At 37.1% G+C, this 25,938-nt stretch overlaps 1 protein-coding gene across 6 annotated transcripts in view; it reads left to right on the forward strand.

Moving 5' to 3' along the window:
- The window catches only part of pard3bb (par-3 family cell polarity regulator beta b), a 314,850-nt gene that overhangs the window by 216,291 nt on the left and 72,621 nt on the right, over window positions 1–25,938 (forward strand). For all 6 annotated transcript variants that reach the window (XM_079619492.1, XM_079619489.1, XM_079619490.1 and 3 more), the window contains 2 exons: window positions 21,376–21,492; window positions 24,430–24,711. In XM_079619492.1, coding sequence (XP_079475618.1) covers window positions 21,376–21,492; window positions 24,430–24,711 — 399 coding nt within the window. The remainder of the gene's footprint in view (window positions 1–21,375; window positions 21,493–24,429; window positions 24,712–25,938) is intronic.

Raw genomic sequence — 25,938 nt, forward strand, 5'->3', positions numbered from 1 at the left:
TATAGCTGAGGATGACGGTGTAATTTGTGCCATTATGGTGCTCTGTGGATACTACTAATGATGTACAGCGCGAGTGCTAATGAACATGGCAGATTAGTGTTGCGCCGCTTGTATGATTAGACCTCACGGGTTTTACCTCCACCTTCAGTCTGGATTCGGGTTATGACATTTCCCAAATTCAGAGTCCATGGAGCGCCTCTGGAACATTATGAAGCATTATGGCCAATCTATAGCATTTTCACCATCACTGACTATTTTGTTGTTGGTTTTTGTACCATGTTGTAGCAATTTTCTCACTACTAAAGCTTTAAGTCTCAGACACAGTCCGATTAATTAAATCTAAATTTGGAAAGTTTACAGAAATAATTACTTCAGTGGATATGATATGCCAATCCATAGTAGCGGTTTTTGATGGTCCTCCAACAGACTTTCTACTGACTAAGGGCCCTTTTCACACCTACCTTGTTTGGTCCGGATTTTCGGACTTTTCAGTTTGATCCGAATCAAAATCTGAATCATCACAAATTTGGTCCGATGAAAAGAAGTAGGCTCGGTCCAGATCAAACTGAACAAAGGTTTGGTTAGTTTCTAGTGTGAAAGCATTTTCTGTATGATTCGGACTTTCAGACCATTTACAGGAAGTTCTGGTGGTTACCGCGTAGCCGAAGAAGACAAAGATAGCAGGACAAATGAGCTGTGGTAGCACATGAGACAAGGTTTTTAATTGAAATGTGGTCTGACGACATAATAAGAAGTCAACTGGAAAAACACTTGCTGTCTTCTCCTCCTTTCCTGCCGGCAACCACTTGGTGCTGCAGGTAGTAATGCCGTAATAATAACAATATAGTAGCAATATATGCGTCTGTTCATTCATTGTTGTCAAAGTTACCCGCCGATTTGACAACACGCTGACGTCAGACGCACGTCCGTTTTACAGACCAATCAATATCAAAACGCAGCCCACATAGATGATGACGACAGGATGTCATGTAAAGTTCTTTAGTGCGCTTGCATAATTGCAATGTGAAACCAAACCAAAACTAATCGATTGTATCAAAACATGAACTTTGGTTCGAACCTTGGTCAGACTTTCAGGTGTGAAAACGTCCAACTTATTCTACTTACACAAACACTAACCTTACAGTCTACTAATATTCTATTGAGAGTTAGTTGGCATATAGTTGCAACGTTACGTATAGTTAGTAGAAATTGGGCCATCAAAATAAAGTGTAACCCAATCAATTGTTAAGGATCAATACAATTCACAGAAAATGGAAACAATCATATACATATTTATAGATAGGGATGCACTGACATCCTAAGCCGATAATTATTATGTTGTCTAAATAAACTTAACAAATCAATAAAACACAAAAAACTGCAATCATTTATGTATTGTAGCATTACATTTTACATTTACATTTATTCACTTAGCAGACGCTTTTATCCAAAGCTTTTATCTACTTTAGAGCAAAGCGACTTACAAATGAGAACAATAGAAGCAATTAAACTAGCAGTAGGACAACAGTATGTAAGTGCTATGACCCTTCGCAGTTCAATCTAACGTTGTACTTTTTTTTTTTGTTTATTGTAATGTACTGTATGAAAAGTGACCTTTTTTGCTAAAGATTACTTTTAACAGTGTTATTAAATAATTCCTATCTTTTAGTGAGTGTTAGATGACTTCAAAGGTAATATAAATGTAAAATGATGGGAAATGTACATGCACAATTAAATATCCTATATAAGACAATACTGATAAATACAACATTTATAATCGGCTAATAACTAATAGGATATGTTGTCATCGCTACTTACAGACTGCCAAAAATGTGTCTATGCTCGTTCCAGACCTTTGTGTCTTTCTTAAGGACATTGTTTTTGTTTGTTTATGTCATTAGTAATGCACATCAGACTTGAGGGATGTGTTGGAGCTCAGAATTTGGTTTGAGGAAAATGTCTTTAGGTGGAGCCTTCACAGCCCGATAAGAAATAAGGACAAATTTCTTCACCTCAGTCTTGTCTGTGTTTTAGAACTACACTGAAAAACAGTTTGAAAAGAGCGAGGCTGCTAGTCACTGGAGAAAGTATCCTCAGTCTCAAACGAAGAACGCTGGGAGAAGTTCTACCGAAGTTCTGAAGATTTGTGGTGACCAAGAGCAGAAGCCAGAGATCTTAGCAGGGGGGAGGCGTTCTGCTCGCCAGTCTGTTCCATTGTTCATCCAGCCCTGCTTCCTTCTGCTTCCTGCCGCCCCCCGTACGGATCCAGACAAGTGTTTCCGCCACCTCCCTTCTGTCCTCCCTCTGTCTCTCTTCCATACCATGAGCAGATTGTCTCCGATCAACTCTACAGTTCAAGTCTGATGGCCAGAGCCGAACAGCAGTGCCTTGTTAATGTGCGCTAACATTGCCAGCCTCTGACATCCATTTTAATGTGCAGTTGTCCTCCACGACGTTCAGGAGAGACACCATAGAGTCTCTGTACATAATTAGCAGGATTCTTGGTTGACGAGGTGCGATGAAGCGACGTTGACGTGGTGAAAGCCGATAATGTATTCATGCGATACGGCTGGTGCTATTGCAGTGGGAGGTTTGGCGTCAAAAGGACAGGCAGTCATGGCGAAGACAGCTGGTGCAGATGTATCGGGGATGTCACCACATGACCGCGTTCACACCTCAGAGAAACAAACCGGCCTTTGGGGTTTTGGCCAACAATCCTTGACTCCCACGGCTCCTGTAATTCAACCCGTCAGTAGCCTCAGACCTTAGGTCGTCTAGAAGCTCTTGTTGGAGTTGCATACGCATGTCCTTAGTTTAATACCTCCGTCATCTATAGTGCTCAAGCACCTGTCAGAAGACAAAACAGGTCTGAGAGCCATTAGGGGTTAGACAAAGCCAAAAATGGTCGAGTCTACTAAAAGGTGAATAGATGAAAGGGGCAGTTATGTTCCATTGGAGGAAAAGGCACCCGACGCAATTACACCCTGAATGGCCATCATCAGGCAAAGAGGTATTGATTGGCTTCCTCCACCATTACTCACCCCAGACGCTCAAAGCAAATCTCACCCTAGATCTCTCGCGCAAAAAAAGGTTAAGCACTTCTTTTGCAAAGGAAGATGGAAAAAAAAGAATGACTTTGAGGATATAGTGAAAGAAAGGGAACAAGAAAGGTGGTAAGCATATAGACCTTCAACTTCCATGTGTTTCTAATCACGTCAAGAGAGGTGTTCCCTGCGATCAATCTTCGGGAAGAGTGATCTCTCACACTTCCTCCTGTTGAAGTGGAGAGTTTAGAAAGCTGTGGATCAGATCTGGCTTTGAGGGTCCTCTGCACCATGTCTGGCGTGATTTAAGACTGACGCCCCGTGCCTTTGATCTGGCCAGATGAGGGTGCTCTTTCTTGTCCCGCCTCTGATCAACACAGGAAATTAACATTAATAATTCTGTTTCATCCCCTGGAAGGATACGGGACAATAAAGCAGCCCATACCTTTGTGCCTGACCAACGAAAAGAATGTTGAGTGGAAGAATGCTCTTAAAAATAGATGTTATAGTCGGAGCTGTGGCTTAGAGGTGCTCCAGACAAACTGGACCTTATGAAACAATTCTTACGTAAAATCTTGCATAATTTTAAATCGATCATTTATCTAATAATTTATGATTTACACAAATTATTTTTTTTAGGCCGATCAAACTGTGGTGCTCGAATGAGAAATGTGGGTTTGAATCTGGCTTGTGTTGTCTACATCCCATTGCCTGGCATGCTTCCATATGTCACCTCTCCTTTAGCTAAAACAAATATCCCATAAATGAAAGTCACAATATAATGGAAGTCACATTCACAACAAAACTTTTCCAACACATTGTAACATACTGTACATCCGAGAAAAACATGGTTCTATACGCAGATTTGAAAGTGAGCCTGAAAATTTAACCTCAAAATTTTGATTCAAAATGACAATATATAAATACGATCATTTACAATACGATCATTAACATGCATTTAGAAAATAGATACATTAAAAGACATTACAAAGCAAGCAAGTGTTGTTTCATGGACGTGCATCAGAGAGACACTTTGAATAAGCGGTATGTGGTTTGTGTATTGTTGCTGCCAAAAAGCCCTTTGGTCTGATTGGCGTGTTAATATTCAGATGACTGGAATGGTGACTGATTAAGACACCATGCTGTACTAACAATCAAAAAAACGACAGGAATTAATGAATGGTGGCATGCTGCGTGTGAGTGTATGTAATCCAGGTCAAGTCCCAGACTCTCCGGTCTTTTTGTTGTTGTTTTTTTTCTTTTCTTTTTTTTTTTCTTGCTCAGTGACCTGGGGGTCTTTTTGGCTGCGTGAACACAAGTGGCCCACATTATTGTGTTCGCTGTCAAAAACAGGCGTGGAATCTGCTATTGAAGTGTAAAATTACTGGAAATTACAGAATCTGCCATACTGCCTTTGCCGCAGATATTTCAAAAGCATAATAAAACCTTAACAGACATCCTAATTCATACTTTTTTTTTCTGTAGTGTTGCACTGATTGTTAGAGTACTGTCAGAGAACTGGCTTTAATGAAGGCTTCTCATATAGAGTAATTGATTGTGATTTAATTATAGAGCCATTGATGGAGATGATTGGAGGAGTATGAAGAGAGCAGAATGAGGCTTTTTTGTGTGTGTGGTCTCACTGACGCACACACATGATATCAGTCAAAAGTGGCCCTTGGCATCTGTAACCTCCCCTCTGGGGCCCCAGTGCCAAACGCACAGATACCCCACGGCTATGTTTGTGAGGATGTGAGGACAACAGCTTTTCTCCTTTTTTTCCGTACTCTTTTTCTTTTCTATTGACGAGCACATGTGTGGAACTTTCTATAGAGTGAGTGGTGTCCACCTGTCCCTCATCTGATCATTGTCCCATCTTTCTCTTTCATGCACTCATTATCTGATCTCTTTCATTCTCTGCCCTTTCATTATTTGTTCCTTTCTTGTTCTTTATCTTCATTTAGGTCTTTTTATGTTTTTGTTTTAGAATTGTGCCCTTTAGTGGACTGATATAGTAAAGATAGGAAAGCATTGGGAAAATAAGGATGTTTTAATAATGTTGCTGTTCTGATTCAAACCTGTATTACCCTTATGCGGACCAGGGATTTTTGGGATTGGCAATCACATTACAGTACGGTAAATATGATAGGAATACCCCTTTTATATTTCGATTCAGTAGTCATTCTTGAATTTATAGCGATGGACATATTACTAACCAGAGTGTTTTAGCAAATCGCGAGTATAAACAAAACACAAAGCGCAACATTTAAGTCACGGCGGAAGGGTGTTGTTTTGGCACGAAGCGGAGCGGACAAGATATCGCAGCCGACATTCAAACTGATTTTTTATAACGAGAATAGGACTGACCTGAAGGAAAATGCTATATACTGTATATACTGTAAATGCAGGTACACTAACTTACTCAATCTAACTTACACTAAATCACAATACTCTACTAAGCTTCAATGAACAATATCAATAAGAACATATTTTTACATTGCTAGGAGTGTTGTGTAGTGATGCATAGAACCGTTGGGTAAAGCGGTCATAGTCGTGTTTTATCGTGAATAAAAAACAGCTATTGACCAATCAGAATCAATGACTGAAACTAACCGTTTTATAAGACATGTTAAAGAGATAGTCCACCCCCAAAAAATGAAAATGTTGTGATCATTTACTCGCCCTCATGTCATTCCAAACATGCAACGTTTTCTGCTGAACACAAAATAGGTTTTGAAGAATGTTTTTAACCAAATAGTTTGACTTTCATTGTATTTTTTTGTCTATACAATGGAAGTCAATGGAAACCAAAACATTCTTCAAATTGTTTTTATGTTCCACAGTTGAAAGAAAGTCATACAGGTTTGGAACAACATGAAAATAATTTGTTTTTTCAGTTTTAGGTGGACTATCCATTTAATGCCCAGGATAGTTGCTCCAAAGCTGGATTTACTCAAATGAGTTACATCCATATTTAGCTTCAGTATGTGACCTGCGCCTCAGCTCTCAACTTTTTTTTTTCATTCTGTACTTCTCCATTCTCTATTCATCCACTTCCTTCACTCTTTAATGCTGCATTTGTTTTTCCATCACTCCATGTCGTCTCGTGTCTCACAGTGTCTCTGCTCTTTGATGAAGATCCTGGCATGGTGGCAGTAGTGATAGCAGAAATTTCACGCTGTTTTCCCTGCTTCTCCGCCTGTGTGTTGGCTGAACAGATGGGCCGGCAGTCTTGGATCCCACCTCTCCTCCCTCTGCCCTTTCAACCCCCGCCATCCACACACTCGTACCCTGTACCAGGGGTGCCATTAACCCAGAACCTGCCCTGCTCCCCTTACTTTTAAACACTGTTATCCTGCTGGCCTGGAGAGCATGGACACCAGGAGGCCTTTTCTTTGGCTATTTTTATGCTAGGCACTGAAAGAGAGAATTTGCTTGGATCTCTATATATTCTCTCCTACACTGGCTGTCAAACAAGCTTGACTTCTTTTAAAATATAACTCTAGGGCTTTTTCAGACTGTTGAGATTTTTATTAAACATGAACATTGAGATGTTTGCTCACCGGTCACCTCTGGCTCTGATATAGGACCTGTGCAAAATGGACCATTATCAATTTATTTTCATCACGTTTCCCCCGCCATTTTTACACAGAAACCTATTTACCGGTAATATTTTGAGAAGAATGCACACTCTTATTATTTTTGTTGTTGTAGGTTTTAGTCTTTCTTTTTCCTTAAAGTTTTTTAACATCATATCTCATTCTCCACTGGAAATGGCATTTTGAAAAAGTTTGGAATATAATGACAATTCGTTTGTCTTTCCAGGCTAATTTCACAGCTAGCATTTTATGTATCATACACTGTTTTCTACATAACTATTTTACCGCCATTATTTTTAAATAAAGTTGCCAGCCACTGTGAGCATTTTTGATAATTTTCACAAAAATGTCATGGCCCTGCATATGCTATTGCTTGTTTCTGCTTCTTCTTCACGTCTTTTGATACAGTGTCTCAAGCCCTATTCGCACGGGATTAGTATTATCTAGGAACCTCTAGTCATTTGTAATAATTGCGGAGGTTGTCTGTGATCTTAATCCCGTGCGAATCGGCCATGTCTGTAAATTGTAAAGTAATAATTCCTCCGCAAATGACCTACCATATTTCGCCGAACACCGACGTTCTGTGATAATATTAGTCCCGTGCGAATCGGCATCTCTGATTTTGTCCAGGATTTGGCGGGACTGTATTATTTTGTCAAGGTATTTCTTTCCTTTGGGCCTTTTTATTAATCTTTCGTGAAGAATGGAAGCTGCGTTGGAGTGTTTTGACAGTGTTTTGGGCACTGGGTCATATCGCACACCGACACCATATAAAATTTGCAGAAAAAAGAGAAAGCTGAAAACCACCAGAAGAGCGAAGACAAAATAATGATTAGATGGAGGACATATAACAGCATGCATGCCGTGAAGTAACATTCTTCTGTTTATGATATATCATTCGTACATCTAGAGACCTATAACGACAAGACATGTCCAAACAATAGCCTATCAAAAATAATGCACAATCAAGCAAGGGGGTTTTCACATCATAATTCGAGTTTAATGTTACAAATAAATAAAACGTAAACCTTGAGCTATTCGATTTTAACCTGTTGAAATATTTTTTTTTTTTTTATCCATCTAACCAGACCCTCAACCATACAAAAAGCCATCTAGTCGCCCACTGAAAACAGACTTCCACTGGGCTAAAATAAATATAATATGGGTATAAACTAAAAAATGTATATGGCGGGGAAGCGTTGTCTCAAAGTAACAGAAATTTACACCAATGTCGAGGAAAGAGTTAACAAGTGTAATAACTCTAAACACTTTATTGTCATGTGGTGAAAATGACATGACAACTGTAGGTTGTATTTTTATTTTAATAATAGAAATCAAAATTGGGAAAAACATTTTTTATATATATATAGTGTACAGAATACATGGATTTTTACATTTCATCATTGAAAGTCTGGATCTGCGAGAATGTTAACCAATAAAACCTATACATAAACAGTATTTGAAGAGTAGAAAATAGTCAAGGCAAAGGTTTCCAAGACCGTTTAATGTGACCTTCACATAATAAATATGAAGTTGTTTTTCTTCCAATGAAATTCTCTCCAGAATAAGAATGACCTCTCCATTAAATTATACCACCCGACTCCAGGTGGTATAATCACTAATAACTCAGGTCACAAGTTAAGGTTTGTCCGTATGTCTTTTGGTTGTGCTAACGTTTTTAATTTACTTCCTGTCCCAACAATCAATTGGTTGCAGATGAAGTGATTTGAAATTATCGTCATTGCTTTTGTTCATGAATCATACTGTTGAGTTAGGTTTTACTGTATTAGTTATATAGAAAATAAACTAGAAAACTGCATTCATCAAACTGCCTCGTGGGATCTTTAAAGATGTTATCTATCAATGAGGAATGAATTTCTCACTGAGAATATGTTATGCGTGTTAATAGAAGACTTTTTGTTTACCTATCTCTGTTTCTTCCTGTAATGGAAAGGCTATTTTGGAGGTGTGCATTTTTATATCTGTGTATGAAACAGTCTCTTAGTAGTGCAGATGGGTGCTTGAGTGTGTGTGTGTGTTTATGCTAATGAGATCCTTCAGAGGAGCACGGCGAGCTGTGTGGCACTGTGTCTGTTCTCCTGTTGAATATTTAGTATTCACTCAGCCGCTTCCTCTAATTACCTGAGAACATGCTAATGAATTCATCAGAATCAGCTGCTAATTGGCCATTTTGAACAACCCAGTCTTCTTCAGAAACATGCTTCGCTGCCAATCAGAACGCTTGGCCCATTCAACGGCTCCTTATCATTTATACATTGTATTGATATGTATGAAGTGTTTTTTTGTCTTTTTTTTTTTTTTTCAAGCCGCCTTTTGTTAAAGGCCAGGTTCTTAATAGCCTAACACCCATTTGCACTTTTCGGGCATTAACAGCTTGACGTGTCAGGAATGTTCGTTGGCTAAAGTGGATATTTTTCAGGCCAGCTAGAAGGTACTTAGCATTGCTCTGTCCTGATTGGCTCATTCAGTTTCTACAACTGGCACCTATTAAGCTGCTATGGTAACGAAGTCTCATTATTTCAGCGGTGCCCTGTTGGGAACGGCAGACAGTCGGAAAGGTCAAAGTGGTGACATCACTTCAGCCAGAGCTTATCTTATTTGGGTCCTGAATCCCGCTGTAATATAACTCCACTGCCAAAGGAATGAACAGGAAAACAAAAGAAGGAGAGAAATGAATAGAAATGTGTGTGTCCTTCTTAAAAAAATAGCTTGCTCTCTCATCGGTTTCATAGTTTCCTTTTGCTTATGTATGTGTGTTTGTTTCCTGTGTCTGTGTGTGCAAGTGTTCCTGAAAGTGTGAGTGTGTAGGTTTGTGTGTGTCTCGGTGGAATAGCGCATAATGAATATGGAAAGGTAGTAGGGAGAGATAATTAAAGTGGAGATGGCTTTGCTCTGGTCTGCAGGTGTCCTTAAAACAGCTCTTGCTCACCATCACTCGCAAGAATCGAAAACAATCAATGCTTAAAGGGACAGTTTAGCCAAAAAATGAAAATTATAATGTACCTTGTCGTTCCAAACCTGTATGACTTTGTTACAATTTGATTACAATAAAAGCATACTCCAAAAATTGAGAAAAACACCTGAAAAGGTGTGGCGTTCATATTCACCAAATGGCAAGACTGTCACAGTGTTGTTATTATGGATCCACCAATACCACTTTTTCCAGAATGAGTCCGATACCAATACGGTCATTTTTGGTACTCCGTTTTCATTGCGTTTATAATTTTCAAAAGAACATGACTCATGTTAGTCGGCTTAATTTGTTTGGCAAATAGATATTTACTTCAGGTTTTTTTGCGCTTAATTATGCCTGTTAAAATGTAATGTACAAACTTCTGTTACTTTCACTGTTCATTCTACTGCTCTGTTGTATTTTATATTTCATTTAATAGTGCAGCGCATATTTAGAGCTGCTCCAGTAGGGCTCAACGATTTTTCTACTGGCCCAGTTCGATCCTAGTAAAAAATATCACAATTCCAGTCGTGTAAATTATTTGAGTAAATGTAATTAGTTGCTGTACTTAAGTATATTTTTGGCTAGTTTCTAGTTTGGCTGAGTATTAGCAACTGTTACTCTATACTCGACTATGTATTTGAATAAGTGTACATCTGTGATCTTTAATGCTTAACAAATCTCAACAAACTTCACAAATCAACTGTTTCTTGTTTTTCACTGGCATGTCTCTTAGGTGTTGAGGTCCATCTTTGAGCCTACATGGAGTATGAGCAAAATACTTAAAATCAAACACTTTAAGACTTCATCTCCCTTAGCATTGAAATTGGTGACTTGTAACTTAAAGTCATTTTTGCTGTAAGGTATCTACTTTTACTCAAGCATGGTTTTCACCTCTGTTCTATTTCGTTACTACAGCAAAACTACCAACCTAACTGATATACATTTAAAACATTATTAAAGATGAGTAAACAATCAGTAATACAATTGAACAAGTAGTCAAATGGGCTGGCGTTTTGATGCATCGATTTTGAATATGTGGATGAGATTTAAGATGCTGAAAAGCAAGGATTTTGGTAAATAACGACTTAAACTTCTGTCTTTTCTTCACACAAAAAACTATTGTTTGATTTCAGAAGAATTGGAAAATAGTTACCGAGTCGGTAACACTTTATAATATCTGGACGCTATTAATCATTAGTTAAGCATTAGTAAACAGTTAATTCATCATTTATAAAGTATTAATAGACATTTAATAAGCAGTTTATAAATACAGCTGTAAATGCTTTATTCTTGATTTAAAAGCATATCTATAATGTGTTTAATAATTGTATTTTCATACTTTATTAATGATCAATTTATTCAAACCAGTTATTTAGGAGTTGTCAGTGGTTTATAAGATCACTTAGAAAGTGTAAGTAAATAATTTAACAAACTATTTAAATGTGCATTCATACATCTTATTATTCAGACATATAGTAATAGTTAGTGTGTTAGTAAATGCTTTATTAACATGTAGCTATTTCTACTGTAATTCAGGGTTAATTCATTATATAGGTATATAATTCAGGTTATAAAGCATTTAGTAGTGGTCAGTTAACTCTTTTTGTGAGCTCATCTAAAGTGAGGACTAGTTATGCCTTATAAAGCATTTACTAACGAGATTTAAAGGCTGTTAATATTTCTATTTTCTGTATCACTGTGTTGTTTGTTTATTTTTTCTGTTTAGAAGACAAATGAGCATATAAATCTCCTTTGTAAATGCTTTACACGGCATAACTAGTCCTCACTTTAGATGAGCTCACAGAAATAGTTTAATGACCACTAAATGCTTTATAACTACCGTACCTAAAATTACTACATTTACCATTTCTAAGTGATCTTATGAATCACTGACAACTCCCAAATAACTGGTTTGTAAATACAGCAATACTTCATTTAGAAATTATAAATTGATCATTAATAAAGTATGACAATACAATTATTAAATACATTATAGATGTGCTTACAAATCAAGAATAAAGCATTTATAGCTGTATTTATAAACTGCTTAATAATGTGTGTTAATGCTTTATAAATTATGAATTAACGGTTTACTAATGCTTAATTAATGATTGATAGCGTGCAGTTATTATAAAGTGTAACCCATGAGTCATATAGTAAATACTTTTGGGTGCGTGACAGCCCCTGATCACTATGTTTTTGTTGTATGGAAAAGAACCGTATACTAAAAATCTCCTTTTGTTTCCCATGTTCTTAAATAAATCAAACGTGTTTGCAACAACAAAGCTGGGTAAAAAAAAAAAAAAGACTTTGGGGTGATTTTTGGGTGAACCGTTTCATTAACTGTTAGTCCTCGCTAAAATCCTACACTTACATTTTTTTTTCAAAGTTATACACAAAACAAAGATTTTTGGAGAATGTTTTACAAGAAAATACTGTTTCTACTTCAAAATTGTGTTTAATTCATTGTGTTACTTGCGGTTTCTTTGTAATTGTTCGTGAAATATAGTAGCAATTTCTGACTGAAAATTTTTCTATGCATCTTTTTTTTTTGTTTATCATTGCCTACCCTTACGCTGTACCCCGTTTGCAGTGCTTCCTTGGCCATAGATCACTCTGAAACATTTCCAACAGTGATTATCCCTTTCACTGTAGTTCTGGGCTTAATCAGTGTCTGGGAAAGTGGCCTTTAGAGTTTTACCCTGCAGCATTTTGAGCTTTTTCATGTTTCTCTTGCTGTCTTTGTCTTTCCTTTTTTTGGATTGATGTGAACTGCCTCTCACCCCACATACCATCATATTCAGATCACACACAGACATGCCCCGTGGGTCCCTTTTATCAGCACATTGAAGCATTGCGAGTGTGTGTTTGAGGTCATTGTGTTTATCTGCATGTGTGTTTATTTTCAGTTTTGTGTACTGCAGATGTTTGAATCTCAACCCCTTCCTCTTTACGCTTCATTTGAAGCGCTTTCCATTCATCTGGGTTATCTTTAAATAAACCTTGCTGGATATTTGGTGTGTGTGTGTGTGTGTGTGTGTGTGTGTGTGTGTGTGTGTGTGTGTGTGTGTGTGTGTGTGTGTGTGTGTGTGTGTTGCTGTGCATAAGTGTTAAAGATGGTCATAGTGAGAAACTGTTAAAGCACCTTTTTCACTCACCCCATCTCTTCTGAAGAAAAGATTAAATCCCAGACTTTTCTTTTCCCGCAGCCCTCAGGGAAACGTTATCCAGAGAGGATACAGATTTGCCTACAGCGCTTTGAGAGAGAGAGAGAGTGAGAGAGAGAGACAGATACAGAGAGAGAGAGTCCTAGCAAAGTGAACCATAAGGGGCGTGAATTAGCAGGCAAACGTGAGAGAAAGACGCTGTATTTTTTACTCTACGAGCAGGTAGTTTAATTAGACATGGAGGAAATGAATGTTTGGCACAGGGAGAGAGAGAGAGAGCCATGATGTATTTCTTGGTAATGATCAGCACAGTTTGGCTTCTCCGCAGGCCTTCACCCCCTGTAGAGTTTACTGCCGCGTGATGAATTTAACACTGTGGAACAATCAGCAGCTCTTGACTTCTCTGTTAGGCAATTTTACACTCAATTTTGATAAACTATCAGTGTACTAAATCACTTTAACGATGCTCCAATTGGCGTAGATTGTTAGGATAATATTTAGCGCCACGCTTTAATAAAAACATCTCCGTCTGCCTTTTCCAGGGCTGTTCCAGAGCCCTGAAACATTTACTACCTAGATATTCCCAGAATGCACTGGGTCTTTAAAAATCCATTTCCTTACATATTTCAGTTAAGATTTAAATAATTTATTTGGAATTTTTTAAACTATTTTATTCATGTTCTGTAATGTTTGATGTTCTTTCTTATATTTGTGCTCATTATGATCAAGGAGGATTTAAACTGATTGTAATAGGATTTTTTCTTTAGCTCCAAATCAGCCAATTAGAATGATTTCTGAAGGATCACGTGACACTGAAGACTGGAGAAATGGCGCTAAAAATTCAGCTTAGCTATAACAGGAATACATTATATTTTCAAATATATTCGAACAGAAAATTGTAATTGTAATATTTCTAAATAGCAAAATTGTTACTGTATTTCTGATAAAATAAATCCAGCCTTGGTGAGCATAAAAGACTTCTCACTGTCAGTAGTGTATTTACATCACATTTCGCTATAAAAATGCAGAACGAGTGCATGTATCATAATGGCGCTGTACTTTTTAGCGAGAGTAGATGGAGCAATTATTTGTATTTGAATTGTTTAAAATTTGCTGACATATTTGTTCTTCGTTTATGTAATGGGCACGTCTACAAACTGCATTCATTAAAATTTGAAGATTAAAAAAAAAAAAAAATCATTTTTTTCCCCACTGTGACTTCATAATCGTTAGTAGTAATTTGGCATGCCACATCTGTCTTTCTCTTGTGCTGTGACCACTCCTCCTCTAAGAACTGTGTCTGGTTAACTGACAGGCTGTGTTTGAAGCATCTCTGAACAGCTGAAGATAGTGGCAGGGTCTCTTATGACAGCCTAATTATTGCCTTTATTTATCCATGTGCTGGTTTGGGCTCAGCTGGGCTCCTCATTTGATAGCAGCCGCTGTGCCCTTTAGCTTAGAGTCAGAGGTCCTGTTAAAAGTGTCTCTGATGCATCCACTTATACAGTAGTTGAAGAAAATCATCACGAAGCCTTCGGGTCGTTCATGTTCTCCAAATGACAAGCTCCATTCTGATTGCCTGGCTTTATGTAAGGTGGCCCCTTTCTAAAGAACGTGAATTGGAGAATCAAGGTGGAAGTACATTGATGTTAGTTGTAACTTTTCTTTGTGAATTAGGCTATAGTTTGTGTAAACACTTTGTCCTGGTTTCACAGACAGGGCTTATTTTAAGCCAGGATTAGGCTTTAGGTCGATTAGGACATTTAAGTAGATTTGATAAACATGCCATTGAAAAAAAAAAAAAAACATTACTGGTTTGCATTACAATGCACTGACACATTTTAAAAAATGTCAATTGCTTTCAGTCAAAATTCAAACATGCATTTTTTAGTCTGGAAGTATAGGCTTAAGTCTTGTGTGTGAAACCAGGGGTTTGTGTTTTTGAAAAATAGCTAGAAAGCTTGCCAGAATTTCCTGCTAGTTTATACGGTTTGAGGCTACCGGCATTATAAATTACTGCAATTATCTGTGGCAGCACAACAAATATAATAAATTATAATATAAAGATACTGTTCAAAAAGTTTGAGGTCAATACATTTTTTTTTATATATATATATTTTTGAAAAAAGTCTCTTATGCTCATCTTATTTAATAATAAAACAAAATTAACATTGTAAAGCAACTCTTTAATACAATTTAAATCTAAATTTTTGTATTTTAGTATATTGTTAATGTAAATTTTTCCAGTGATTGAAAGTTGAATTTTCATCATCATTACTCCAGTCTTCAGTGTCACATGATCCTTCAGAAATCATTCTATAATTTGATGATTTGGTGCACACAAAAACGTTTGTTTTTGCTAAATAGAAAGTTCAAAATAACAACATTAAAAAAATAATATATATAGATATAGATATATATATATATATATGTATGTATGTATATATATATATATATATATATATATATATATATATATATATATATATATATATATATATATATATTATGAATGTCTTTCCTGTCACTTTTAATCAATGCATCATTGCTGAATAAAAGTATTCATTTCTTTCAAAAAGCAAAATCTTACTGACCCCCAAATTTAGTGTAAAAACCTAATATATATCCTCTATATTTAATAGCACTAATGCTAAAAAGCTTTGTCTTTGTTGACAATGTATTGTATTTGTTTTACATCCGAACACGTCACATTGTGATTATAAGAATTATAAGTAGGAGCAGAACAGGCTGCGATGTGGACCATCCTTAGTCCAAAGTCTGGGTAAGCATAAATATTGATGCGCCTTTCTAGTATTATAAATAAATAGCTATGCATGCCACTGTATGCAAATATCTTTACTTCATAATATAAATGTCTGGATATCAAACAAATGGTCTTTTACGATTTTAATCAAGTCTTTGATTTGTTCATCCGTGATATAATTCCATGTCCTAATCCAACAACTGTCAATTTTTGGAGTGTCCGTGGTCATTGCTCTCAAGATTATTATTTTTTTATTGCCATGAATTATTCACATGCATTGTATTGATAAATGTTGTGTCAGAATGCATTAGCAGCAAGTTACGTGTTAATGTGAGTGAGTTTTACCATTTAGGTCTCATAGGGCCTGATCTTAATGAGGCAGCAGAATGGATGTGCAGGAAGCGCATGCCAAAGCACTAACATTAAATAGCTGCAGTCTAATAAGATAAATACAGTAATTAAGTTATGAGAGTGCTGCATCCACACACAAATACACAGCCAGAGGACATACAGGAAGGGTGCTTGAGAGAGAGAGAGAGAGAGAGAGAGAGAGAGAGAGAGAGAGAGAGAGAGAGAGAGAGAGAGAGAGAGAGAGAGAGAGAGAAACAGTGGGATGGCTTGTCCTTTCTCATCTGTTCATTCAGATTTAGCATAATGCACTCCTGTATTTACAAGGCTTATTTGCTGGAATACACTCGCATACCTCAGGCATGTAGTACAGTTGGTTTCTTCCTGTTTTGACTAAATAAATTGCAGTATAAACTGTAAACTTTAAAGCATGGATTGGATATCAGAGTGGAGATGTTGGTTTGAAACTGCACACTTCTCAAATAAAATAGTTCTACTATAGTCTAGCTATTTTAAAATGTGCTTACATTACATGCTAACAGTATTTTTTTTTTTTTTACGAATATGTATCCAGTGATATACTGTAGATCAGAAGAGTTAAACGTTTTTGTATGAACACCCAATCTCAATTAGGATGACTGTATTAAACTTGAACAGGTAATTTTATGTTAAAATGTAACATTTCACTAAATAAATAATAGACGTTCTGAAAGGTATCACAGGGACTCAAATTGGTGAATCTTTTTTTTTTTTTTTTTTCTCTTGAATCAATCTGACTTTTTAAATCAGTTCACTAGAATTAATCTGACTATTTGATGTGGTTCACTATAGAAATGTGCTATTTTAAAAAGTTTTAAAGGGGTCATGAACTGCATTGTTTTATAATGTTTCCTTTGGTGCATTTATAATGTTGATATGATTTTTACATCAAAAATGGTCATAATTTAGAAATAAAAAGCAGTTTTGCTACCCTCTGATTTGAGCGCTCTGTTTGAAGGGGCGTGTCTGCTGTGAGACTTGTGTAAACACCCACTGCTGTGATTGGCTAACAGCTTTGCATATGAAATAGCAAAGTATCATGTTTAACTCTCTCTGAAACTTTTCTTACGTTTGAACTATTACAGCTCTCAAGGTTAACAAATCGTGAAAAGTGTTGATTATAGCATTACATTTAGATTTAGAAAAGGTTGCAGTGATGAGCATGTAGACGATCACAGACGTGTTGAGCGCATGAATGCAGTGATCTCGTCAGTGCAACTCGATTTCTGCACACTAACGAACGCTTTCATCATAACTAACAGTGCAAGCACGATGTAAATAAGAAATTCGTTGATTATGAGAAGACTAAAGGGACTTTGTTATAATGGGAGTTTCGACACGAGTCCAGAACTCAGTCACTGATAAACTCGCGATAAACAGCGATTGTAAAGGGAGCATTATTTGTTCGCTTTCTATATATAATTTTATAAACATGAGAAAGAAGGTAGTTTAGAAGGCTCTTTAACAATGCTAAACATTAACTGTGTATTGTGACGCAACTCATGCGCTGTTTTCATTTTATTTTTATTTAAGATGTTGTGTGCGTGTGTGTTTGTGTGTGTGCGTAAGCACGCGCATCTGTAAGAAAATGAGTGCTGTAAGAAGAGGTATAAGGGACGAGTGTGTGTAAATGTATGTCTGAATAGACAATGGAAAATCTAGTCTGCACTTAAGCTGCATTAGTCAGCACTGATTACTCTGAAGAACTATATGTGTCTGTGTGAGGCTGTCTCCTGTTGTCTCACATGTCTGGGGTCACTAAGAGTTGTGTGTCTTACTCTCCACTGAGAGATGTGCGCGTGTGGCCTGGTGAACCCTACATTATAGGGACCAAATATTCCATGTCCCATGTTATGGCAATATTCAAAATCCTTGTCCTTGTGGGGACCTTTTTTTGGTCCCCATGAAGAAAAAAGCTTATAAATCATGATGTTTTTTGAAAATGTAAAAATGCAGAAAGTTTTCTGTGATGGGTAGGGTTACTGTAAGGGGATATAATATACAGTTTGTACAGTGTAAAAAAATAATAATTATGTCTATGGAAAGTCCCCATAAAACATGTCGTGTGTGTGGTGTGTTTATATTTGGCTCTCAAAACATCATCTCTTATCTGATGTAGGTGATGTAAGCAAATCAAGTTAAAGCAATATGAATGGCCAACTAAATTATCATTGGCCCTCATTTATGAAACCTGAGCAGAGTGAATTTATGTTCATACATATTTCCTAATATCTTAATATTTGTACAGTCAAATATACAGTTCCATGGCCAATAAGAAATATTTATGCCCAGTAAATGTTCTCAATTCCCGAACTTTTGGTTAGGATGGCAGGAAATTAATTAACATTTCCCTAGTTTGTCTGGGAAAATCGTCTTCTCCTCCTGGCAGTGTCAATCAGCAACTTGGCTACATAGCGTTTGTTGTTTGGCATTTGTTTGAAAACAAGAGGAAAGGTTGGAGCGCTGACGGGCAGTGAATCATCCACCGCGCTTCAGCGCTGAGTAATGGGTGTAGACGGAGTGAAAAAGGGAAATGTTCTGGACAGACCTGTTGACTTAGATGAGGCTTGGATGACTGAGCTGCAGGCTAGTGTGAATCACCTATGTATTTTGCTACTCCTTTCGTCTTATTGACTCTGTGCCCTCTGGAAATCCCCACAACATCTGAACACAGTCCTGCTGTGTTAGTGTTAAACTCTAGTTTTTGAGGGCATTGCTTTAAATGACTCAAAGGTTCTGTAGAGTGAAAGATACACACACCTAAGGCGATTGAAATAGACTTTACACATTTTAGTGTCTCCATTTGTTCTTTTTCCCCCATCAATTATTTTATTATTTTCTTTATTCATTAATGTATTTGTTCATTCATTGTTTCCCTAATTTATTTGCTTATTATTTGGTCTCATGCGTTCATTATCTTCTTTGGTTCATTACTTCATTCCTTTGTTCATTCATCCATTTGTTTATTCATTCATTGATACTTCATTTGTTTGGTCGCTCATTTATGATTTTTACATTTGTTCAGTCCTTCCTTCATTAGTTTGTTCTGTCATTCATTTGTTTGATTGTTATTTGGTTTCTTGATTAATTTAGTGTTTCCTTAATTGGTTTGTTATTTAGACAATTAGTTCATTCATTTGCTTGTTCATTCGCTCCCTAATTGAACTGTTTAGTTAATTTGTTCAGTGATTCCTCCATGTTTGGTTGTTTGTTTTTGTTTGTCGTTTCATTGGTTCAACTTTTTTGTTTGTTCGTTCATTCATTCATTCATTCATTCATTCATTCATCATTCATTGGTGCCTTCCTGTCTTATGTATTAATTTGTGTCTTATTTTAGATATCAATATACTGTATGAAATATCTTTGCATTATATCATATTTGATTCACAAATTTCTAAAGCCTCTACATGATCAACATGATCAAAACCTGTTACATGCTTTTGTCATCTGATGTATAGTTTATACTTTTAGAGAGTGAAATGCCATTTAGTATAATTGTAGGTTATACAGGTCATGGTATACGACGTATATTTTTGCTGTGAAATATTTACTGTTTTCATAAAGTAAACTCATTGTATGTTGTTTTTAATATTTCAAGATGAACACTTACTGAAGCAACTTCTGTATTCATACATATCTTTTAAAAGAAAAAAACATGTTAAAATGTATCAAATATGATACAGTGCTATGCATAAGTTTAGACACCCATGCTAAAGTTGACTAAAAAGAGGAATAAAAAATCATCTTTTGGAAATTGAACTTAATCCCTTAATTTAAAAAAATAGGAAAAATCAAACCTTTAAGAACACCAATTTTCTTTGTGAATGAATAATGTATCGTAAATAAATAAATGTTCTTCCTTAAAATACAGGGTGCATAAGTTTGGACACCCCTATGTTAAATTCCCATAGAGGCAGGCAGATTTTTATTTTTAAAGGCCAGTTACTATGGATCCAGGATACTCTGCATCCTGATAAAGTTCCCTTGGCCTCTGGAATTAAAATAGCCCCACATCATCACACACCCTTCACCATACCTGGAGATTGGCATGGAGTACTTTCCATAAGATCATCTCTCAATGCAAATCAAACCAGCTATTAGGCTAACTGAAATAAAACCATGCCAATCTCTAGGTATGGTGAAGGGTGTGTGATGATGTGGGCATATTTTAATTCAAAAAAGGCCAAGGGAACTTTATCAGGATGCAGAGTATCCTGGATCCATATAGTAACTGGCCTTTAAAAATAAAAATCTGCCTGCCTCTATGGGAATTTAACATAGGGGTGTCCAAACTTATGCACCCTGTGATTTAAGGAAGAACATTTATTTATTTACGATACATTATTCATTCACAAAGAAAATTGGTGTCCTTAAAGGTTGGATTTTTCCTATTTTTTTAAATTGAGGCATTAAGTTCAATTTCCAAAAGATGATTTTTTATTCCTCTTTTTAGTCAACTTTAGCATGGGTGTCTAAACTTATGCATAGCACTGTACATCAGGCTTTTATAGGAATATTTATTTGTACATCTCATTGTATCGCATTTGCAGCATTTGCATATTTCGATCCCCACAATAAAAACTACAGATCTTTGATCATAAAATGAAGCATTTAAATAATCTTAGATGGTATTCTCGAGATATAGTATAACGTTTTATAGACTGTATAGATATTATTTTTGGCCATATAAACATCGGCAACTGCACTAAATTGCCAATCAGCAACTGCACCAAATATATATAAATATTATTACAGTACGTGTTTTTATCTTTATTTTTCTCAGTAGCTCAGAGTCTGTGTTTAAGTGATATCATGGCGTGTATAATTGCCACCTGCAGTGCTTAGTAGGACTCTGTTAAGCTCATATGCTCCTCACCATTGCTGAATGTATTGAAAAAATTTTCACATTATGATTGTTGTGTGCAGATGTGTGAGATTCAAGATAATTTAGATCAGACAACATCATTGTGTTTGAGTGTGCGGCGGATGTGAGTTGTTAAAGGACACTGGTGTGATTCCCTCTGACAGTGTGTGTATGTGCTTTGACGCGTCCCGGTGTGTGTAGCTGGAGGCCACGGCCTCTGCTCGCTGTGACATTGATACACTGCGCTGAAGCTGCTCGGCTGGGCGGCAGTGGGTTTGAGACACAGGCACACATGAGAAATGACCTTCTATGAGCAAAGAAAATGGAGACGGGTGCAGGACTCAATCACTGGTGCAGAAATGATGCATGTTAACAGAACATCTCTACTGACACGCTCTGGCCCCTACAGCAGTTTAGGAACTCCCCAGAGTAGACACACACACACACACACACACATACTGCATACTAGATAGTAGCTGTTTTCCTAAATAAACGTAATTTGCAAACAGTGATCATGCAGTGATGTCTCTCTCTCTCTGTCTCTCTCTCGCTCTCATGCTCTCTCTCTCTCAGATTTGGAAAGAAAAAAGAAGAAAAGAACAAGACAGAGGCAAAAATGAATGCACAGAAGCAGACGTCAGAAATTCTGAGTGAAGAAGAGTTGGAGAGGATGAAGGAAGAGAGAGAAAGGTAGGGCTGATGTCATTACACCCTCACACCACATGAATCACTACTGAAAAACCTTGTCTTGTATCCTAACAGATGGAACATCATACTGTAAATTAATGATTTGAAACAACTCGTACAAATAGATCTCCTCACACAAACGCACAAGAGATTTATTTGTTTCTCTAAAACATTTTAAAAGTCTTACCGATCCCAAACTTTTAAGAAAAAGTGTACATAGCACACATTTATTGGGTACAATATTGCATTTTTAATTTTATTGAATTAAATTGATTATTTAAATGAATCCTATGTATACGTTGCCTCATTGTATTATGGGATAGCCTTCTCAGCAAACATTATGTGATTCTTTTTTTTTTTTAATTTGACTTAAAGAATCAATCTTTTAAGGCGTTGGTAATTATGCTATCTATCTTTTGGAACAGCCTTTGTGATTTGACCACGACTATGATGCCTAAATTGCTGCCTCTGTAGGCGTCTTTGACAGTGCAGATTGTCCTAATGCAGTTTTATAGGGAGTCAGGCCTAGATCCCTTGAGCTACCTCACAGAAACAGTGGCAAGTAATGTCCTCTGGGAGTAAAATAAATTCAGGAGGAGTCAAGGCGACGGGAGGACGACTTCTCAAAGGAGGAGGAGGACGACTTCTCATAAGAGACTCAAGAGCACATCACCTGAAACACATTGCACAATTGAAAAAAATATTGAAACAACATCTGAAAAAAAAATATTCTTAACCAAAAACATCTGTTGAAAGTCATTCTGATATTATGTAATCTTTTAGTGATGAATTACTGTGACAATGACTTTGCGATGCGTCTCATCTTGCAGTTTATACAAGTATTAAAGGAATAGTTTACTTCAAAATGAAAATTCTGTCATCAATTACTCACCCTCAAATTGTTTTAAACCTGTATGATTTTCTTTCTTCTGCTGAACACAAAGGAAGATATTTTGAAGAATGTCAGTAACCAAACAGTTAACTGGTCCCAATGACTTTCATAATATATATTTTGTTCCTACTATGGCAGTCAATGGGACCAGTTAACTGTTTGGTTACTGACATTCTTTAAAATATCTTCCTTTGTGTTCAGCAGAAGAAAGAAATTCATACAGGTTTGAAACAATTTGAGGGTGAGTATATGATGACAGAATTTTCATTTTGAAGTGAACTGTCCCTTTAAAGGACAAGTTCGGTATTTTACACTTAAAGCCCTGTTTACAGATCGTATCTGATGAAATAGAACGGTTAAGATTAAACTTTGGACAGATGCTGCTGTCGCGAGAATTTTAGGTTTATTTCGCTTCCCCCCCCCCACCTACACAATGGTTGTCTATGAGCACTGGAAGATTCCTTCCTAAAAACACATTACACTTTCGTTTACAACGACGTAAAACTCACCGAGTGGTCAGGGGTGTTCACTGATATGATCCCAAAAAAAATCGCTGAAAAAGATGCATTCCAACAGGTTTTATCGTAGCTTTTGTCCAACTCCAGAATGTGCTGTGTGAAGTACGGTATTACTCCGCCGCTTCTTCTTCTGTGTATTCAATGAAATGAAAAGCTCTCAACGGAAGAATCACGGGTGTGACGCGTTTGGCAAAATAGGTCCACAAAAGCTAAATAAACCTAAAATTCTCGCGACAGCAGCATGTGTCCAAATTTTAATCTTAACGGTTCTATTTCATCAGATACGATCTGTAAACAGGGCTTTAAGTGTAAAATACCGAACTTGTCCTTTAATACACTCAATAAATAGTAAATGTATTAATAATAATCACAATTAACAGTTTGCAGAATAACATGGTTCATTAGCCTAACTGAAGACGGTTTGCAGTTGCCAAGAAATGTAATACATTACTGTACATCCTGATAAAATGTATAGCTTAAGTGCACTATCTGGATTGAAGCTGTTGCCAAATGCATGAATATGAGTAAATTATAGATCATTCTCCCAGGCTATCAATTCCCTGCATAGTTTCTTAATAATATAATAATTACTCAAACCAATCCGGACATTATTGCAAAACAAATCCCTTCAGAGGGATTCAAGACACTTAATGTCCCGTTTATCCTGTCAGAGTTGATTTTGTTATAACAACCGGATGACTGTACATTATATCAAAATCTCACTGATGTAAAGATAGCAGTCATTAATGCTGAAGTTAGTTTGGTTTCAGTTTATGGGTTGAGTTGGATCAGTTAGTTGCTGGTTGAAGAAGATTCAGATGTAATCTGGGAAGAAAGTTACGTGCCACATGTAAAGAAAGGTATAGTTTGTTATTGTCATATGACTCGCTGTATGACGCACAGGTTTAGACCTCTTTATTTTCCTTCCCTTTCCATCTCATTCACTCTGACAGCTTTTTGTGGTCCATTATTGAGATGACACACAGCACTAGATTCCTCGTCCTCTCTCCATCTCTGTCTCTCGGTGTGTCGTGTATATTCTGCCAAAAGACAGGAGAAAGGGATATATTTAGCTGAGATGCAGGGATGTTTTTGCAGTCATTATTTTGTGTGGTGTTTGCCGAGGCTTATTTGGACTTGGAAACGTGTGAAGTGCGAGCTGGAGCCGTGCTGTTCTCCTCCATATGCTCCAGAGTGGCATTTGTTCAGAGAGAGACTTTATTGACTGAGCCTGTTGAAGCTCCTGAGAGAGACAGAAAAGGAAAGAGGGAGAGGGAAAATCAGCTGGATGTGTCCGAAAGGTCTTTCTTGACCTTTCCAGTTGATTGTATTTTTGGAGCGGTACTTGAAAGTGTAAATACGATTCAAGTTCTAGTGCTTTCAGTTGTGCTCTCATTGCCTGTGTGGTTTGCTCATTTGCTGAATTGAAGTTTTAGATCACATTCCCTCTCTCAGACTAAAAAGATAGACAAACACCTCAAAATGATAATTGATGCAAGATAGGTTAACATCAGCTTTTCTATGTTAAAGAATCGAGGCTAAGCACCAGGAGTTGAGGGAACGGCAGGTTTGGGACCGGTTCTCCCCACCTGACGTGGAGGATGATGACCTGGACCCGAACTACGCCCGCATCAACAACTTCAGGGAGCGCGTATCACCTTCCCAGCCGCTATACGGGAACCGCAGCCCCTCCCCGCAGAGACCCCCGCCCCCAGTGTCCCACAGCAGAGAGCCGTCCACAGAAGACCCTCTGGACGGCCTGTATGCCAAAGTCAACAAACAACGAAGCCCTCCACCTACTGCTGCAGACAGGTAAATATGCATGTATACATACATCCTTGCTGGAAAAAACTGCTTAAGCCAGCCTAAGTGCATTCAAGTGCAAGGGATTGTGTTGATTGCTGAAGGATTTAAGTTAAAATTTTACAGTCTTTTATATTTTTCTCAGTCCTCATCTGTTTACCGAGTGTCTGTACTGCAGCTCTTAAATATAACAGTGTCATTGTTCAGTTCAGTGTTGATTTAGTTTTGTTTCAAAGATCAAAGATCATCAATTATTAAAGGTGCTGTATGGAGTTTTCAGCGGCATCTAGCGGTGATGTTTCAGATTATAACCAATACTTTTACAAGCGAGTGCTCGTGCGCGTGCTTTCTTTTGTTTTTTATTATTATGTGGAGTTTGTGTTGGAGTCTGCATTGTGCTAGTCGTTTCCTAGTATTAGCAGACTCCATGTCATAAAGTTGCAGTGACGTCGCTGTTGAGTGCAAAGTCAGTAGACGAGGCGAGAGGCGAGAGGCGAGCCGCTCGGGAGTGCGCATGCAGGTCTCAGTCACGTCACTGGATTTCGCGGCAAATCCGACCCGGAGCATCACATAGAAATAGGAATACTTGCTTTCAGAGGTAATAGCAAAACCCGCCAAGTGGATCATTTTATTGTGAGATTACAACCCCTTCACACACAGGTAATAAAAAATGGATTCATTTTAGTAGAAAAACTCCATACAGCACCTTTAAATTAGTTAATTTCACCCATAAAAGCAGTTCTGAAGAAAAAAAGTGTATGTGCGTCTCTCAACAGTTTTCGGCAGCAGCGTCTCTACTGTAAGTTTATCAGCTACAAGAACAGCGACGTTATTACCTCGCTAGTGAGAAATGTCATGTAGCTTTTAAGTTGTTAAACCATTTCACTGATAAAATCGTCAGAGCACCACTGACAACACGTTTATTTGCGCGTACGTGTGCGTGTTTGAGTGGGAGAGAGAGTGGGAGAAAAGAGTATATGCTTTCCATACATAATAAAAAGTAATTTTGTTGCAAAAAACATGGAAACAATTTGTTGTTTTTATCCTATTGTTTACTATATTTATTTGTTCAGTCAGTGTCGTGGGTTTTGGTTATTTTGCTGTTATAGTCTGTAAGGACCTTTGAAATAACTGAAATCATTTGGCGAAGTGATATAGAACTGTAATGCGGTCAAGACCTGCCTGGAACTACTTTAGCCGGGGTTTTCCCTGAAAATAATTGCACACCTTAGAACG

Source organism: Phoxinus phoxinus (assembly GCF_949152265.1).
Source record: "Phoxinus phoxinus genome assembly, chromosome: 7".
In the NCBI taxonomy this organism is placed as follows: domain Eukaryota; kingdom Metazoa; phylum Chordata; class Actinopteri; order Cypriniformes; family Leuciscidae; genus Phoxinus; species Phoxinus phoxinus.